Raw genomic sequence first — 19,541 nt, forward strand, 5'->3', positions numbered from 1 at the left:
TTGAATATTATAGATAGAGATAAACTGTAAACCGCAATGATATACAGCAAAGAAAGAGCTACAAATAAGTCAACATGAACAAAGTGGTCAATGGAGCCCTTAAGGAGTTATTGCCCTTTATAGTTAAATTTTAACAATTTTCATAAATTTTGTAAATTTTTGTAAAATTTTACATATATTTTTCCACTGTCACCTCTGGGCCAAGTTCATTATAGATAAAAGATAATTGTAAGTAGCAAGATTGTTCGGTAAATTAAGATCTTCAAACAAATCACCAACACCAAAACACATTTTTTCATAAATCCATCTGTGTCCTTTGTTTAATGTGCACATAGACCAAGGTGAGCGACACATGCTCTTCAGAGCCTCTAGTTTTTTATATGTAAAAGAGCCTAGAACCGTAAAAGTTATGTTTTCCACAATTCAAACTTGATTTGTGAATTGTAGTAAAACGCATGATAGATTATTAGTGTAAAAGATGCTATGCGTTGAGTTTAGGCAAACTAAAGTTAGAGAACGGAAACAAAATATCAGCATCGTTTATATTTGTAAAGGGCATAATTCTAGAATGGTAAAAGTGACAGCATCAAAATTTACACTTGATCTGTGTTTTGTGGTAATAAGCATGGTGTATAAGTGTCATAACATTTGGTTGAGGCAAACTTATTAAGTTAGAAAACGTAAACAAAACATTCAGCATTTTTTCCATTTCTTAAGGACATAACTCTAGAATGGTAATAGTGACGACACCAAAATTTTAACTTGATCTGTATTTTGGGGTAATAAGCATTGTATAAAACTTTTATAATATTGAGGCAAACTTAAGTTAGAGAAAGAAAACCAATTTTTTGACGGACGGACAAACGAACGGACGTATGGACGGACATGGCTAAAACTTAATGCTCCCTCCTGTACTGAAGAGGCATTATAAACGAATAACAACCAAAAGACGAACAACAGTACACAAAACACGTTTCAATACTTTATGAGATAAGAACTTCAAATGTTTGTGAAGAATAATAACCTGTACACTGTATGAGCAATATGTGTATTAACTGCACACGGGACTTCAACATTCAACACAGAGTAATGTTTGCCGTTTCAACGAAATCAAATTATCTATCTCTATAATATTATATCGTTAAATCTCTATAGATTTTCCATCCCCGTTATTCTAGCCGAATTAACACATTACGATATTCCTTTAAAAAAAACCTTATAACATCAATTTACAGTTTCATTTCAGGATTTGGTGGACCATTTGTGGTGCCGTCTTCAAAATCATATGACTCCATTCCCATTAACAATTTTGCCTCCTTTGTTTTTGCTATTTCTGGTAGCTCTGTTATTGTAGGAGTCGTCTGTGATGGTGATTCGGGGAACAGTCCTACACCAACGGATGGCCAATGTGATGTCATTAATAATTTTTTATAAGATTCATGCTTCTTAGCTATATCTCCTGGTGTTGCCCATGTAGCTGGGGTCATACAAACAAACACGATATGTCGCCACCGGTCATTGTTCGGACGTCCAAACTCTGGCTTGGAATTATCATGGACTGTCCGAGAATCCCACAAGATCATTCCCCCTTTTGGCGCGGGAAACTTTGTTAATGTACATCCTCGTTCCTCAATGTACCATTTTATTTCTTTTTCGTCTAATTTGTAAAACTCGATTTCCTTAGTTTCAGGACCTACATGAGGAAACTTTTTCATAAAAATTTCATGTTCTTTATGTGATTTAGCTAATACACGAAAGCAGTGATCAGTTTCGCAAGCTTCTTCTAGATAAACCGCTCCTTGAAAAGCGTGTAGACCTATTCTGTGCCCGCCTTGGTCAATGTGAAGCCATTCTTGATTTGGTTTTGCATATAACTTATTACCTAAAAAATAAATGTCGGTTTATATTAAGTTTTGTAATACCTATAGGATGTAGTATTAACACGACCGACTTGTCCACACATTTCTCGTGCAGGTCAATTATGTTCCAACTTCTTGTCCTGGAAAGTCACAGTCATAATAAGGACAAAAACAAAAAATAAGTCAAGAACATTTCTTGTAATCCTTGGACAAGTGCATACTGTTTATATTTCCGCTCCCCTGTACCTAATCAAACTTCCATAAAGAAAAAGATAAACAATAGACACCAGATCACTCACTAAATATTCTATATGAAGTGACAATAAAAGTCACTTGGCATCTTTACAACAACAAACCAAACACAGAAACGCAAACATTCCATTCATCAATCAAACCTTCTTCAAATGAAATTTGATTCCACTTTCGGCAGCTGCAATTATATCTTTACATAACCAATTTTCAGTTTAACTACATTTTTACTTTTTTTTATCATTTGAAGAGTGAAATCACATTAATACTTGACTCCGAGGAAAAAACAAGTTATTATCATAGTAACCTTTGATAAAAAAAAATATAACTTTATGTAACCTGTATATTGATCAATGCTTTACAGGCAGTTGTAGTTTCAATATTTGGTTAAATATGATTCAATATGCTCAATTTGTGTACCAGTAGCTTGGTATTTTCATACATAAAAATAAGAAGATTTGGAATGTTTACAAAAACAGTCAACCCTTAACCAGGGACCAAATAACGTAGACATTGACAACTTTAGATAGCAACTATAATGAAAAATTGTATCCAAACGATATGATATTATGTGAAGCATAACTGAAGAGACATGCATTGTCGAAGTGCGAGTCTGGTGAAAAATAAAATCGTACCATAACTTATACTTTTGTCACATACCTTCTTCGGGGGGATATGACAGAGCCACAGCATCTATACTTGACAACAACTTATCTGTGTTCCATATCTGAGAAAACACTTCCTTCGCCTTAAGCCGCACCCTCCAGCTAGCATTAAAGTGCCCAATACGATATCCTTGAATGAGTGATTCAAAGCTTGTGAATGGAATACCAGTATCCTCTACCTGCTTAGCCCAATCTTTATATTCTTTTATATACGTGTCACATTCTTGTAAACTTAATACATTTGGTATCACGGCATAACCATTATCCTCTAAACTCTTAATAACGGCGTCTCTAAATAAAAACAATACGTATCAAAAACTGTTAGTTTGGTTTAACCATGTTAGCATGGTTAGTTAATGTTAGAATCGTTCAAGTTAAGAATTAAAAATATTTATATGACATAACATACTATAATTTTTACGTTCATACAATATATAGGTACATTGTCAGTGACAAGAAAGCACATAACTGAAATTTCTTGTACTAAAGAGTAGGTTCTGACTTCTCCATGCTTTTCTTTGTTAATAACTCGTGTGTTACGGATTGGGTTTCAATTGAATTAAACATCGAAGTACTGGAACTTTTAGCATATTATAATAATAGATAATATCAAAACAGTTTAATCTTATAGTTATGATTCATATGATATTTTACCATGTTTACTGAAGTTATTTACTGTGCTAAAAATACGATAATTTGTTCAAGAGTTACATTTCCTTGTTTATAAATCTACACATTGGTATATACCAACAGATATCAAACAGTGTCTGTCCTATAAATTGAGAAGATCGGTGACTCTTACAAATAGTTCTGTCAAAAGATTAACCCCTTTTGACTTTTGGGTATCGTTTTGTCCAGGGAGAAGTACATCCTGTCAAAAACATTATTTTAAAGTGAAATTAATATCCGTATTATCTCGTTTATGGATATTCCTGGAAGTTATTAGTCTTTATTTGTGTTCATTTGAATATTTAAAAATATAAATTAAAAAACAATAGCATACCTGTTGAACTGCATTGGGCTTCCTTTCACCTGCTGTACGTAATACAAATAATAATTTCACAACAAGGTAAACACACTACCTATATTTATCATCATGCTAAAAATAGAAATTATATACTATATATACTAGGAAAAACACGAGATCACATAGTGCAAACACCAAAAAAGGTTTGTTATTGTCCACGAGTACCGTGTATCATAATTTCAATTAAAATCTCTTTGGGATCCTTAAGTTTTCTATTGATGCTATGGTTTTATGAAGCATCGGAGTTAGTGTCCTTGCTTTACCTCTGGGCATGGCGATGTATTTATACCGACAAACAGGCAACCCAGTTAAGCAAGGATCTTGTTGACACCATGAATTCATACCCGTAGCCAGAGGGGGTTCGGACGAACCCCCCCCCCCCCTGGGAATTCCTAGCTACTGGCCTGATGCTATTTCTATACCCTAAGCGATCGTTAGAGTTCATATCCCACTATAAAACCACAGGATAAAGTAATTGGCCAAATTTCCTCCACTGAAATCTGTTCGTTAACGATACATGCGATACACGTGGTACAAAGGGATAATGAAGAATCTGGGGTCTTAACACGTTAGAGAACCAGGAATTAATACTTTCACGAAAGCATTCGTTTAGCATTTAGAATGTACATGAAAAACAGCCACATCTAGAATAGCTAGTGATAACTATTTCATATAATATCATGTTTTGTATATCATATTTAAATAATGAATAAAGTTAAAGATTGTATTTCTGGTAACATTGGTTGTTTTCATTTCGCTGAACAGATATGTAAAGGCCCGCATTCGAATGGAGGATTTTCTCGCAGCGTTGAAGTACCATTGGTGGACTCTTGACCGGGCTATTGTTTGCTCCTTGGTCGGGTTGTGATCTATTTGACATATTTTCCATTCTCTGTTAAATCAAAAGCTTGATACATTAAGATGTTCGAGAGAAAACGATAATAAGGAGATTATAATAAATAGATAGAACGCTCAACTTTTATTAAGTGTTATATCATTTTCTACATTCTGAGAATAAACCAATTTATCTGTAAGAAAGTACTTTAAAATAAATTCATTAAATTTGTAAATCGAAAGTTAAAATCCCAGATTTGTTTTATTATCTAAAAAATTCAGTAATTATCCGCGTATATTGCACATTTTTTTAAATAAGTGTCTGATTTTTAAAACCGTTATGGTGTTCTAAACCTCAAAGAACAAAAAGGATCAACGGAATTTTGAAAGATGGTTTCTGTTCATTCTGTCTGTGATTTCATTTTGTTCTATTATTTAAATTCGAAGCTTTTTCTGTTTCTATATAAAAAAATATATGTGGTATGATTGCCAATGAGACAACTCTCCAAGAGAGACCAAAATGCCACAGAAATTAACAACAAAAGGTCACCGTACGTTTTTAAAGTGTTCCTGATGATCCTATGGTTCTCTCTGATAGGTAATGTGTTTCCCTCGGTTTAAGTTTATAACCCGGATTTGGTTTTTCTATGACTTTTGAACACCGGTATACTACTGTTGCCTTTAAAAAGCTCAACAATAATAAAGGCGTATGTTCTTATCATCGTTTCATTCAATAGATGGGACTGAATAAAAGTGTTTGGCGTTTCACACATTTTTTAACATTCCCTTTGTTCAATTGTTCAATTGTCTCAGATGCTCCTTCGCCATTCTCTATACAGCTGTTGTTTATTTATATTAACGAAATATTCAAATGTTGGAAAATGACCGACTACACCGAGACCTACTAAAAACTAATGAAATATAAAAGCAATACAAAATATCGGTAAACTGTTTTATTAGATTTGTTGGCTTATTCTATTTAATTTCGTCAGTGAATTAGTTCAAAATTTCTTTATATGTTACGTTCCAAAACGTGACATCTAGTGTCCAATTTGAAATGTTATATTTAGCTGATATGAATTACATCCAATTAGGGGCGGGTGGACCATTAGCCTCGCCATCTTCAAAATCGTAACTATCGACGCCCATTAATAATTTGGCCTCATTTGTTTGTGAAATTGCAGGAAGTTTCTTTATTGAGAGAACATCATCACATTTGTCTTTTGACTTTTCTGATTTGCGTGTTCTGTGACGCTTTTGTCCTTGAGATGACCAATGAGTTGTCATGGCAATATCCTCGTAAGCCTGGTTTTTAAATTCGATATCGTCTTTTCCTGCCCATATTGCAGGTGTCATGCTTACAAAACAGACACAGCGCCACCTGTCAGTATCTGGTCTTCCACTGAGTGTAGCTATAGTATCATGCGCAGTCCTCGAATCCCATAAAACTATTCCACCTTTTGGAACAGGAACAGATATCAACTGACAACCATTGTTTTCATACCATGTTCTCTCTTCCTCGTTGAACTTGTAAAATTCACAGCGCTTAGATTTTTCACCGGCATTAGGAAAAGCCCTGAAAAATTCCGAATGGAATTGATGAGATCCGACCATTACCCGAAAGCAATAGTCTTTATCGGTTGCTTCTTCCATGTAAACAGCTCCTTGGTATGCATGGAGACCCGTACGTTTTACACCTTGGTCCAAATGCATCCAACAATCACCATTTGAGCGGAAATCAGCTTCACCTTTAAAAAAATATGTTGCGTATTATATTTTCAACACACTGATTTTTTATATGATCACTTTTGTTACATTACCTTTTCTATTTTTTTCTATTTTAAATGTTACAACAAAGGGGACAAATAAAACTTTTACTGAATGCACTGCAAAAAGATCGTATTAGTACTAACACGAAGGTTGCAACGCACTTATTTGAATATGACTTTTTGGAAGCATTACTTAGTATTTAGAACCCATTCTGAATGCAATCTTGCTTATAATGAATCGTTCATGTGTGAGTTCTTTGATCGAAAGTGTATATCTAAAAAATATTTCGTTTAAACGAAAATCGGTATCATATGTATTTTATTATAAAGCTTATGCTTATATCTCTGTATGTTTCTTAATTTTTTTTCCAGAATTTATAACACGTTAGTAGCTGACATCTATTTATACCCGGTATTAAACAGGCGAATATTCTTATAAAGCGACGGTTTACATGCAAAGCTAACCAGGTAAAAATAAGGATACATGATGACTGAAGTACGATTATATCATGATTTAATTAGTCAATTACCTGTTTCTGAAGGCATAGCAATAGCAATGCCATCTACGCTTGTCAGAAGTTTCTTTGTCCCCCATACCATTTCGAAAACCGGTTTCACCTATAAATGAAAAAAATCTATTGATATGGAAAATATTCTAGAATATAATAAATACTTTATAATTCATTGTACAGCACGAAATTGATTCAAAGTCCTATACTAGGTAGCCAAATGCTTAGTAGAAATGTAAGGACAATACTTGAAAACTCAATATGCATGCAATTAATCATATTAAAATAAAAGAACATAGTTCCAATGTCCCTGGCGTTGCACATATTTTATCTTTCCAAGGTACAAGGGCAATAACTAAAAACTCGTTTTTGTTCTTAAAAACGTTTTGTCATTATTTCAGAAAAAATATGGCTTCAGAGCAAATGCAATGTGAATTCCATTATGATTAATATTTACAAGGGGCATAACTCGTTAAAAATATTTATGATTAGAACTTATTGTCAAAAGTGCCAAAAACATTTATATTCAAACCTTTGCTTTACGTTTCATAAAAATTCTGGCAAGATTTGTAAACTTGAAAGCGTTTACAATACACCCGCATAATTCTTTCAAAAATGATTGATCAGCACTAATTGTTCTACTCGTCCAACATGTCCAAGACATAGCTAATACAAAGCTATGATATAAGTTTCATAAAAATCTGGCAAGAAATGATCATATGAGTGCACTTCTAACGATGTGATTTTCCATATAATTAATGTTTTCAGGGAACATTACTTTTAAAGATAATTGATCAGCACTGATTTTCGAACTTGTCCAAAACATGATTCCCGACAAAAACCTATGATATAAGATTCATTAAAATTTGGCTAGAAGAGTACACATGAAATCACTAACAATTACGGACGAACAGACGGAAGCCTGTTATTTGCATGTACCCATAAGATTAGTAACCCCTTTAGGAACCGATGTCCTAAGTTCTATGATAAGACATGAGTGATAAGTCACTTGTGGGTATTTTAACTACTTTGTTATTCACATTATTGTTTAAAAAAAAACATATACCTTTAGTCTAATTTTCCATGTTGTATCAAAATGACCAACTTTGTATGATTGTATGACGGACCTTTGCTGCATCATTCTTGCTCCAGTATCCTTTAATTTTGAATACCATCTTTTATAACTTCCAGCATGTTCGTCACATTCTTCCTCTGATAAAACATTTGGAATTACTACATAACCATTAGTCTTTAACTTCTCTAGAATTTCGTCTCTGTGAAAAGATGGAATATGAATAAATGAGATAAGAGCAAAACAGACCAACAAGACAGTATCCAAGGTATTACAACAAAATATATCAACGAAGGTACAGTTTGTAGTATAAATCAAAGAAATACTTACACCCCTCCCCCTTATCATTCAATTCGCATTCTAAATACGTTTTTGTTTATGCAAATTTGTTTTATTCGTTTTACATTCGAATTATACTGTAATGTGGATACCCACTTAATTGTAATTCGAAATAAATAATAATTAATTAACTGATGATGCTATTAAAAAGTAAACGACGTTAAGACAGTAAAGCAAACTCATTTGAACTAGTTAATGCGAATCAAATTCAGTTATGTATACATTGTTTAGTTAAAGTTTTCACAGAATCAGAATCAGAATAATTTATTATATGAATGAATGAATATATTTTATTGCAGAAGCAAACAGAATGCTATAGCAAAATAACATAATATACAATTACAATAATGACAGTAAACAAGTGTCACATACCAATATAAACACAATGAGTACATAATTACATAATATGCAATTAAAAATTAAATATTACAATTAAAATATTGGTACCCAGCCAAATTACTGCCTTATGAGACACTTTAAAAATATTACACATATTATAAAACAATTAAAAATAATGTACTAAAATATTACTGTACACAATATCTTCTTCGATAAAACATTTGATACAAAGTTTTAGCTAAAAATGGTTGAATAGCATCATTTGACATTAAAAAATTAATTTGTCCTGTAAATCAAGATCGTTAAAAGAATCACAAATCACAAAATCACATAACTGAATACATATAAACGTTACCTATTCATTTTGAAACAAAATATTTTAAAATCAATCCCCTCTGTATCGGTTCAATATATGTTTTAAAATCAATCCTAACTGTCCATGTTATTTGTTTTTATTTAAAGAGGATACATTTCACAACAATTGGTAAGTCAAAGTAATGATATCTAATCTATATTGTGTATAATTACACTAATAATTTAGTTTCACAACAAGTAGTTATTTAAAGTATGCAATATAATGATATCTATTTTTAGTTTAACGTGTTGAAATACACTACTAACAGGTAAGTCCAATATTTATTTTAATATGTAGCTACGGGGCGCCGAATGGGACTCTTGTGGTTTTGTACTCAAAATTCAATTTTGTACGGACAAAAAGTGACTTTTGTTCAACAAAAATGAGTTCAGTTTAACAAAATTTGTATCATACTACAAATTTGAAATTTTGTCATACAAAATTATCTATCAGCGGACAAAAGTCACTTTTGTCATGACAAAAATTCATTTTTGTTACACAGACTTGACTTTTGTTACCTAATTTGAAAATTGAGCGACAAAAGTCAATTTTGTATTTAAATTAGTTTAGTTTGGTTTCTGTGAACTAATTTGCATACAAAATCGACTTTTGTTACACAAAATTGACTTTTGTTACACAAAAGAGGGACGAAAGATACCAAAGGGACAGTCAAACTCATAAATCTAAAACAAACTGACAACGCCATGGCTAAAAATGAAAAAGACAAACAGAAAAACAATAGTACACATGACACAACATAGAAAACTAAAGAATAAACAACACGAACCCCACCAAAAACTAGGGGTGATCTCAGGTGCTCCGGAAGGGTAAGCAGATCCTGCTCCACATGCGGCACCCGTCGGGTTGCTTATGTGATTACAAATCCGGTAAATAGTCTAATTCGGTAGGTCAAATTCATGAAAGGGAAGGGGATTGTAGTTACGACGTGAGGAACATATCCGATATCATTTGTGAAATGGTTATTCCATAACGGTCAACCAACTCGTGATGGCGTCCGTAAAATTTACGAAGGGATGATTTCAACTTCACCATTTGGAACTCTTGATTTAATAGCTTCCTTGTGAGCAGTAACCCTCTATCAAGAAAATCATGATAGGAAATGCAAGCACGGGAATATCGTATCAATTGAGAGATATATACCCCGTATGCAGGTGCTGCTGGAATGTTGCTACTTAGAAATGGAAAGTTCACAATTGGAAAGCTGAAATCATCTCTTTTGTCGTAAAGTTTTGTCTTCAACCGACCCTCATTGACCCCAAAATTGACTTTTGTGAGACAAAATTGACTTTTGTCTCAACAAAATTGACAAAATTGAATTTTGTCTCAACAAAATTGACAAAATTGAATTTTGTCTCAACAAAATTAACAAAATTGAATTTTGTCTCAACAAAATTGACAAAATTTAATTTTTTCTCAACAAAATTAACAAAATTGAATTTTGTCTCAACAAAATTAACAAAATTGAATTTTGTCTCAACAAAATTGATTTTTGTCTCACGAAAGTCAATTTTGTCTCACGAAAGTCAATTTTGTCTCATAAAAGTCAATTTTGTTGTTACAAAATTGAATTTTGTCATCACAAAAATGAATTTTGTCGTCACAAAATTGACTTTTGTCTCAACAAAATTGACAAAATTGACTTTTGTCTCAACAAAATTAACAAAATTGACTTTTGTCTCAACAAAATTTACAAAATTGACTTTTGTCTCAACAAAATTAACAAAATTGACTTTTGTCTCAACAAAAATGACAAAATTGAATTTTGTCTCACAAAAGTCAATTTTGTCTCACAAAAGTCAATTTTGTCTCACAAAAGTCAATTTTGTCTCACAAAAGTTAATTTTGTTTCACAAAAGTCAATTTTGTCTCACAAAATTGAATCTTACCGTACACAATTGACTTTTGTGATTTAATTTCCATATCAGGTAACAAAAGTCAATTTTGTATGCAAATATGTTTATATTTGCATACCTTTAAGACAAAATTGACTTTTGTCATGACAAATATGAATTTTGTCTACAAAAATGAATTTTGTCATGACAAAAATGAATTTTGTCTACACAAATGAATTTTGTCATCACAAAATTGAAGTTCTCACAAAACAAGTCTGTAGCACATAGTTTTGTAAGACAAAAATGATTTTGTTATGACAGAATTGATTTTTTTACAAAACCACAAGAGTCCCATTCGGCGCCCCGTAGTAGCCACCTATTGAAAAAAGTGTCGATAATTCGAATACGCTATTAGACTAAAAACGTTAGTCAGAAGCGTTTTACATTTTAAAGTGATTAGAAACAATATTAGCTTTCAGTCCCCGCCAAAAGTATGCACTCTTTGATATGAAGGGAGTAGGTCCGGTAATATCCCCTTTAGCCCCAAAGTATTGCGTTTTCACAAAATTGTTAAAATGTTAACTCTTAGTTATTTATTAAAAAAAGTAACATGCTTTTGTTATATAAATATGGTCTGTTTTTTATAATACAATGAACATACATCAGATACTAGCATCATTATTTCATGCAAAACACTGATATCTTCACAATTTAAACATTTTTGCCATTTGTTAGACGATTTCTGTCTAAAATGAAAGTGTTCATTCTTAATATTTAATTATAAGCTGTATTCAATGATAAAACATTTCATATAAATGTTGAGCGCGAACACGAATGCGACCACTTATTTTTGATAGAAATCATCTGAAAATGTACGTTAAATGGCATATTTGATATATTTTTTTTATATATAAGCTTGAATTTGAGCGTTTTTAATGACCATGCCAGTCACAATCCTTTACAATAACTATTGAATCGAATGAATTAGATACTTAAGTGTTTAAAAAAAATGTCAAAAATCTTTCATCAGATGTACCTCAAATTTTAGTCCGAAATTAGCCCTTCCTGGACCTTTTTTTTTTGCGTTTTTTTAATAAACATTTGCACTTTTAATTTATCAATAGACAGTTGCGCTGTTAAAAATTACAAATTTAGATCTAAAGAACAAATTGAAACAAGCTTAGATAAACTAGATATAGGTACTCTAACTTTCAATCCAATATATTGGACACAAGGGGAATATAGTTTTAACATTTAAAGCTAATTTCCAAATGCTTGGATAAGAATACTTGGGTTGGCTTGCTTGCTTTGTTGGTATGATGTTTGCTCAAGCATTGTAATAAAAATTAACATCTGCAAACATTAATTCATTATATAAAAAGGCGGAGTTAAACCTGCATACATAGTACTTAAATTTGATTTGATGTTATCTTGAAGGTTAGAAAAACCCACATGTAGATGTAACAAAAGCAGAAAAAACGTTATAAAACGTCACCAGCGTCCATAAACGCGAGGTTCAATCAATTATTTTTTTCTAAAAATGCCCTGTAACAATAGTTATCAAAGGTACCAGTATTATACTTTGAAACGCGCGTTTAGTCTACATAAGACTCATCAGTGACGCTCAGACCAAGTATATAGAAGCTATTTGACAAAAAGAAGTTATAAAGTCAAACAAGTACAAAGTTGAAGAGCATTGAGGACCCTAAATTCCAAAAAATTGTACTAAATACGGCTGAGGTAATCTATTTCTAGGATAATAAAAATCTTAGTTTTTCAAAAAAGTTTTGTAACAGGAAATTTATAAAAATGACCATATAATTGTTATGTATGTCATCACCATAGTGCTGACTACTTGACTAATTGTCATCTAAAAGTTTGTTTCTATGTAAGTTGCATGGTCGTTTGTTTTTTTGTTGCACTTCAGTGTTATTGTTGTTTCGTTGTTTTCCTCTTATGTTTGATGTGTTCCCCTCGCTTTTAGTTTGTAACCCGGATTTTTTTGTTTCTCTCAATCAATTTATTACCTCGAAGTTGAACAGCGGATAAAAATATTTATAATAATATAGTTGCCAAAAATATTTTTCTAAAAGAAAATCATCGGAAGAAAACAAGAGCTAGTTGATGAATATTCCGTATCAAGTTCACAAATAATGCACAATGGTCCTGAAGTATAGATTCTAGGTACTGGCGTTCATTACGTGTTAAAGTGTTATTTTTATTTGTCTTTTTTATATTTTCAATCTTTACTGTTTAGTCCCTTTATGGAAATATACTTTTAGCGTGGCTATGTATACGTATTTATACATCCCGCATTTTTTTTAGTGTGCTATTGTTATTGTTTTTATTTTTGCTATGTAGTACTTTGTCCATAGGTACCATATGCCATTTTGTTTTTCTGTGTGTTTCTTTGTTATTTGAAATAGTTATTTGTTTCTATTATATCTATTTGTTTTGCTCACACATTGTTGTCTTTAATTGATTTTTTTTACTTAAAACCTAGACTAAGTCTAATCCGCCATGTTTGTAAGGAAATGTCTGTACAAAGTCAAGAATTTGACTGTTGTTTACTTTTCGTTTGATGTGTTTGTAGTTTGCCATTAGATAAATGACCTTCTGTTTTGAATTTTACTTTCAGTTAAGAACTTTTGTTAATTTTTTTGGTCTTATATCCACCTTTCTTATACATCATCTCTGCATATCAGCGTGTTTTTCTTAGACGTGGCAGTTTGATCGTAGATCCATGTATATGACATTGAATTGCATGCCCTATCTATGCGTTTGTTTACCCACAGTTTGACTGTGCTGTTCTAGTTTGTTTTAAATCAGGGATTTTTTTTTAAATCTCTGACATTTTCAGATAATTCTAAAATCTCTAGATGTTAAAGTTATTTTGCAAAATCCGTGAAATGGAAATTAGTTTTATATAAAAACATTGTTGCTGACGATATTTAAAATCCTCAAGTCGATGTTTAATCATATGAATGTCAAGAATGTATTTAAAAGTATTCTTTCCAATATATTAATAGATAACTTGGTTGATCTAGACATTACAATTTCCTTTTTTAAACGTCGATTATAGGAATAAAATGACCTTGCAGTACACATGAGAAATCTTGTATATCACAAATGGCGAATGGGTTAACTGCTTGAAAAAGCATTATGAATCAAATGCAACCCACCCGAAGGAATTTTGTATTTTTTAATCATACGTGAAGATTATTTTAAGTAATTATGATTTTTACGCAACTTCAAAATAGAGCAAACCAAATAAAAAATCACATTCAAAATACAAGCTTATAGGATTTTTTAAAGTTAGACACCGCGTTTCGACTACAAAAGACTCGTCAGTAAAGCTGACATCAAAGAAGTGATAAGGCCAATTGAAGGAGGAAGTTGATGACCTGTCCATTCTATGTAGTAAAAATTAAAATCACAAAATTACTGAACTCCGAGGAAAATTCAAAACGGAAAGTCCCTAATCAAATGGCAAAATCAAAGAATAAAACATATCAAATTAAACGAATGGACAACTGTCTTATCCCTGACTTAGAAAAAGCCTTTTCAAATGTAGAAATGTTTCGTTATAAACGTTATTTATAACATTTTCTTATTTAATATTCCCTGTTTTATTCCATAAATTTATAAATTATTAAGAAAGTAAGGTTCATTAACTCCTTCTGGCAAATTTGACCTTAGACAAATTGGTGGTTCTGTTAATTCTTATTGTCATGTACATTAAAACTCCTTATGTTGAAGAGTATATACATAGCTGGTATTCAAATGTTCAGGTTTTAGCGGGGATGGTCATTTTCGACGCACGAAATTTACATAATGATTATTCATTTCTTTATTATTGAATTCAGCCAATGATTTTTTATAAGCACTCAATTGTCTAAAAATTTTTGTGAAATCTGTAGTCGAAATCAGGTGTTTTATGAATATCCTAGTATCAGTGATTAAACAAATCGGTTTAAAGCATGCGCACTACGATCGCCTTGTGTTTGTAAACTTCAACAGACAAAATTGATCAACGACGTTTTGAAAGCTGATTTTTGTGCATTTTACTTTCAATTCCAGTCTGTCTTTTTGAGTAACTTAAGCTTTTATATGACTCATTACAACTACAGAAATGTATCCTTAAAGTAATCATTACATCTTCTAGAACTGAATTGAAAAGATGGTATACACGCATCCAACACAGTAACAAAACATACAATGCGGAATGTGCCCACATATGATGACCCCGCTTGCATATCATATAAAATTAGTAAGGCACATAACTGAAGAACAGTTAAAGAAACGCTACCCAAATTTGTACTTGATCTGAGTTTTGTAGTAATACATATGATGTATAAGTTTAATAAAATTTGGTTGAGTCAAACTTCAGTGATAGAACAGAAACAAAACATTAAGCAATTATTACATTTGTAAATGGGCATAACTCGAGAACAGTTAAAATAACGATACCAAAATTGAAACTTGATCTGTGTTTTGTGGTAATTAGCATTGTATATACGTTTTATAACATTTGGTTGAGGAAAACTGAAGTTTGAGAACGGAAAAAAGTATGAGACGTACACGTACGTACATCTAGACGGACAAGGGTAAAACTTAATGCCCCCTCCGCCACGGCGTGGGCATAAAAATCTGGAAATAACGTACACCGTCACAAACAAAAGAACAAAACAATCCTAAATGTAGGCGATCTGTTTTATTCTTATCTGCATCGAACCTGTCACTATCAGCTAATTGATCCTCAAGGTCATAGTAAGTCACGTTTAAAACGAGTATTATAGTTTTTACAATCAATCAAAAAAGTTAAAGGTTACATCCAGTAAGGAGCTGGTGGACCATTTGGTTCGCCATCATTAAAATCGTATCTATCGACGCCCATTATCAATTTGGCTTCCTTCGTTCTTGAGGCTGCAGGAAGTTTTTTTATTGATAGCACATCATCACATTTTTCTTCTGATTTGTGACGCTGCTGACCTTGAGATGACCAGTGAGTTGTCATGGCAAGATCAGCATAAGCCTTGTTCTTAAATTCAATATCGTCTTTTCCTGCCCATATTGCAGGTGTCATGCTAACAAAACAGACACAGCGCCATCTATCAGTATCTGGACGTCCACTTAGTGGAGCTATATTATCATGAGCAGTCCTAGAATCCCATAAAACTATTCCACCTTTTGGAACTGGAACAGATACCAACTGACAACCATTGTTTTCATACCATGTTCTCTCTTCCTCGTTGAACTTAAAAAATTCACAACGCTTTGATTTTTCACCGGCATAAGGAAAAGCCTTGAAAAATTCCGAATGGAATTCATGGGATCCATCCATTACTCGGAAACAATAGTCTTTATCGGTTGATTCCTCCAGATAGACAGCTCCTTGGTATGCATGGAGACCCCTACGTTTCACACCTTGGTCCAAATGCATCCAACAATCACCATTTGAGCGGAAATCGGCTTCACCTTTCAAATTATAAATTTAGTCATTTCAGTTTTGGTATGAGCACGTTTGTAACATTTCTGATGAAACAAACCAATGTGATCAATAGAATTATTGCCTAATAGACTGTAATAAAGATCTCCACATTACTAAAACTAAGGTTACAAATTACTATTTTGAATTTAACTTCAGACTGAAATCTATGTCTTTGACTTTTTGGATGTAATCCCATTACGAATTCTTGTTGAAAAATGTTGGTGTTGACGAACCTATAGAATGTTTATAGCAAAAGTAAGTTCATGCACACAAAAAGTGCTAAAATTTCTGTGAGTTTATAGTTTATTGTGCAAAACTAATTAGTAAGTGGGTTTTTATCATTAACAAGGCAAATATCCTGAAAAATTTCTTTTAAGAATCGTGTAATAAAATTGGTTTATTTTACTAGCGTAGCTCTACAGGAAGGAACGAATTTGTTGAAGTTAGTATAATTATAAAGTCTGTCGACTCTGAATTACCTGTTTCTGAAGGCATAGAAATTGCAATTCCGTCTACGCTTGTTAGAAGTTTATGTGTCCCCCATACCATTTCAAACACAGGTTTGATCTAAATTAAAGAAAATTTCAATACATATTAAGACAAAGAATATCATAGATTAAAATAGGTAAAAACACATAAGACTTGCAACATAAGTCAACGATACAAAGTCCTTCAAGATGTAGCCAAATGTGCAGTACAAAATAAAGATATGTGAAAAGTCATGCATTGATTTCAATCCTCATCTCAGTAGTCAGTACTGACATGATTATAACATTTTTTTCTAAAACTTTGAGGCAAAGTTGACCTGAGATGGATGGTTTTTATGTCTATGTCGGTGATATAGCTCTTCAACTGTTTAGGATACTACACATTCTTGGCTTTCAAATATTCGATTTTGAGCGTTCCTGATGAAGGTAAATACAAAAAAAGTATTCGAACACATGAAATTTATAACTAATCGCAGTGTTCAAATACTAAAATTTGCTGTTCGAATTTGGGCATATAGCAGTTGTTATCAAAAAGTTTGTTACTATGTATTTTTTATGTTTGTTTTTGATGCAGTTCATTGTTTCTTTTCTCGGTTGTTTTCCTCTTATTATAAAAATTAATTTGTTTATCTTGGTTTCAGTTTGGAAATCTTTTTTTTTATATTGATCGATGTATGACTTTTGAACAGCGGTATACTACAGTTGGCTTTATTTAGTCATCCCTTTAGTTCCTCTTGTCTGATAAACAGTATAAGTGGCAATTAAGGGTCGCTAATATGTATTTTAATTTCATTTTTTTTTTACTGTACTCCAAGTAGAGAATACTTTATATTATTATTTAAAAAATTCATTTACCTGGACTCTTATTTTCCATGTTGTGTTGAAATGACCGACTCTGTATGATTGTATGACGGACCTTCGCTGTTTCATTTTCGCTGTATTATCCTTTAAAATGGAATACCATCGTTTATAACTTCCAGCATGCTCATTACATTCCTCCTCTGACAAAACATTTGGAATTACCACATAGCCATTAGTCTTTAACTTCTCTAGAATTTCGTCTCTGTATAGATGTAAATAAACTCATCATAGATACCAGAATTAAATTTAATATTTACGCCAGACGCGCGTTTCGTCTACAAAAGACTCATCAGTGACGCTCGAATTCAAAAAAGTTAAAAAGGCCAAAATAAAGTACGAAGTTGAAGAGCATTGAGGACCAAAATTCCTTAAAGTTTTGCAAAATACAGCTGAGGTAATATGATGGAAAAGGTCAAGGAGAGGAGACAGACGATCATCCAAAGGAATAAAACGAAATATAACAAAACATGTCATAATCTCAGAAATGTATTATTTATAACAAATATATTAATTTCTTGCATTATTCATTATAAATATAGTAATTTTTTGTATTATTCATTATAGATATAGCATTTTTTAATAGATATCGGAATGTCTTGCATTGTTCATTATAAACATAGTTATTATACTTGTATTAATTATTATAAATATAGTAATTGCTTGTATTATTCATTACAAATATAGTAATTTCTTGTAATATTTATTCTAAATTTAGTAATTTCTTGTAATATCTATTCTAAATTTAGTAATTTCTTGTATCATTCATTATGAATATAGTAGTTTTTTGTAAATATTATTTTATATAAATATAAAGGCTCCTTTTGGTCTTTCTTCACCATGTTCACGTTGTATACATATTTTCTAAACGACGAAAATAAAAACAAAACAGCTCTGTTTCTACATACATTTAAGTTTAAAAAACTGTCCGCACCGCAATTCTTTTCAAAAATATAATATCAAGTGTCTGAATCTTAGTACAGAACTTTTCAAATTCTCAACTTCAATCACTATTTTGTAATTCCAAGATACCTCAAATGAAATCTAGTTAAACTTAATGGCGAACTTTGTGAAGCATTATAATGTTTAACAAATAATCAAGCAATGTACATAATTTTTACAAGGAAAATAATCGTTTTTAAAATTATTGAATATACTGTTGAAATAGGTTAACTTTGCTTTTATAAAAATTCACACAACTTTACCTGTTCATTTTGAAATCATATGTTTTAACGTTGTAAAATCAATCCTTATTGTTCATGTTATTTGTTTTTATTTACGGGATGTAAATTGCACAACAATTGGTAATTTTAAGTATGTAGTAATAATATCTATATCTAGTATAAGTACACAACAGGTAAGTCCAATATCCATTTTAAAATCAATACTGCCACCTATTGAAAAATAGGCAGATAACTCGAATTAGCTTGCGTTGGTAAAAAAGAGTTGCAGTGTTATTGTATGCATCTACCATATAAAAACGTTCGACTCTCCACACCGGCTATATTGACACATACGGTTTACAGGTTAATTGAAATAATTCATAACGAATAAAATATATGTTATAAACTTTTTACATATCTTACTTTATAATTTATAACATATATCAATTACTTTATAACATGTATAAGATATCTTATTTAGCTTGTAAGATCTCTTATTACGTTTATAAGATATATATCTTAAATACATTGTATATGTTTCAGACCGTATGAGTATTTGGACCGTACGCGTACGGTCTGGACCGTATGCGTACTTTTTCAAAATACTCATACGGTCGGACCATACGCGTACGGTCTGACTAATATTAAAAAGTTGGTCAAGTTTATTAGAA

General features: G+C 31.8%; 3 protein-coding genes across 3 annotated transcripts; all 3 read right to left on the reverse strand.

The window, feature by feature from the left end:
* Window positions 1-969: 969 nt before the first annotated feature.
* LOC143056594 (uncharacterized) lies at window positions 970-3,903 on the reverse strand. Its single transcript, XM_076229694.1, has 3 exons — window positions 3,777-3,903; window positions 2,769-3,064; window positions 970-1,882 (listed from the first exon to the last, which is right to left on the reverse strand). Exons 1-3 carry the CDS (start codon window positions 3,788-3,790, stop codon window positions 1,230-1,232), a joined length of 963 nt encoding a protein of 320 aa, XP_076085809.1. The 5' UTR covers window positions 3,791-3,903; the 3' UTR covers window positions 970-1,229.
* Window positions 3,904-5,572: 1,669 nt separating this feature from the next.
* On the reverse strand, window positions 5,573-9,157 carry LOC143056595 (uncharacterized). The gene is made up of 4 exons (XM_076229696.1): window positions 9,018-9,157; window positions 7,979-8,186; window positions 6,934-7,021; window positions 5,573-6,382 (listed from the first exon to the last, which is right to left on the reverse strand). The coding sequence occupies exons 1-4, from the start codon at window positions 9,023-9,025 to the stop codon at window positions 5,715-5,717; spliced, it is 972 nt and encodes a 323-aa protein (XP_076085811.1). The 5' UTR covers window positions 9,026-9,157; the 3' UTR covers window positions 5,573-5,714.
* Window positions 9,158-15,565: 6,408 nt separating this feature from the next.
* LOC143056596 (uncharacterized) lies at window positions 15,566-19,033 on the reverse strand. The gene is made up of 4 exons (XM_076229697.1): window positions 18,913-19,033; window positions 17,705-17,912; window positions 16,841-16,928; window positions 15,566-16,348 (listed from the first exon to the last, which is right to left on the reverse strand). The coding sequence occupies exons 1-4, from the start codon at window positions 18,918-18,920 to the stop codon at window positions 15,699-15,701; spliced, it is 954 nt and encodes a 317-aa protein (XP_076085812.1). The 5' UTR covers window positions 18,921-19,033; the 3' UTR covers window positions 15,566-15,698.
* Between the last annotated feature and the right edge of the window lie 508 nt (window positions 19,034-19,541).

This window comes from Mytilus galloprovincialis, chromosome 13 (assembly GCF_965363235.1).
Source record: "Mytilus galloprovincialis chromosome 13, xbMytGall1.hap1.1, whole genome shotgun sequence".
Lineage (NCBI taxonomy): Eukaryota > Metazoa > Mollusca > Bivalvia > Mytilida > Mytilidae > Mytilus > Mytilus galloprovincialis.

Coding starts and splice junctions, on each gene's coding strand:
- LOC143056595 (XM_076229696.1), bottom strand. Junction 7,022..7,978: donor CATGGAAAATTAGACTAAAG/GTATATGTTTTT, acceptor TTTCATTTATAG/GTGAAACCGGTTTTCGAAAT. Junction 6,383..6,933: donor TGCTATGCCTTCAGAAACAG/GTAATTGACTAA, acceptor ATTTTTTTAAAG/GTGAAGCTGATTTCCGCTCA.
- LOC143056594 (XM_076229694.1), bottom strand. Junction 1,883..2,768: donor GTCATATCCCCCCGAAGAAG/GTATGTGACAAA, acceptor TTTATTTTTTAG/GTAATAAGTTATATGCAAAA.
- LOC143056596 (XM_076229697.1), bottom strand. Junction 16,929..17,704: donor CATGGAAAATAAGAGTCCAG/GTAAATGAATTT, acceptor TCTTTAATTTAG/ATCAAACCTGTGTTTGAAAT. Junction 16,349..16,840: donor TTCTATGCCTTCAGAAACAG/GTAATTCAGAGT, acceptor ATAATTTGAAAG/GTGAAGCCGATTTCCGCTCA.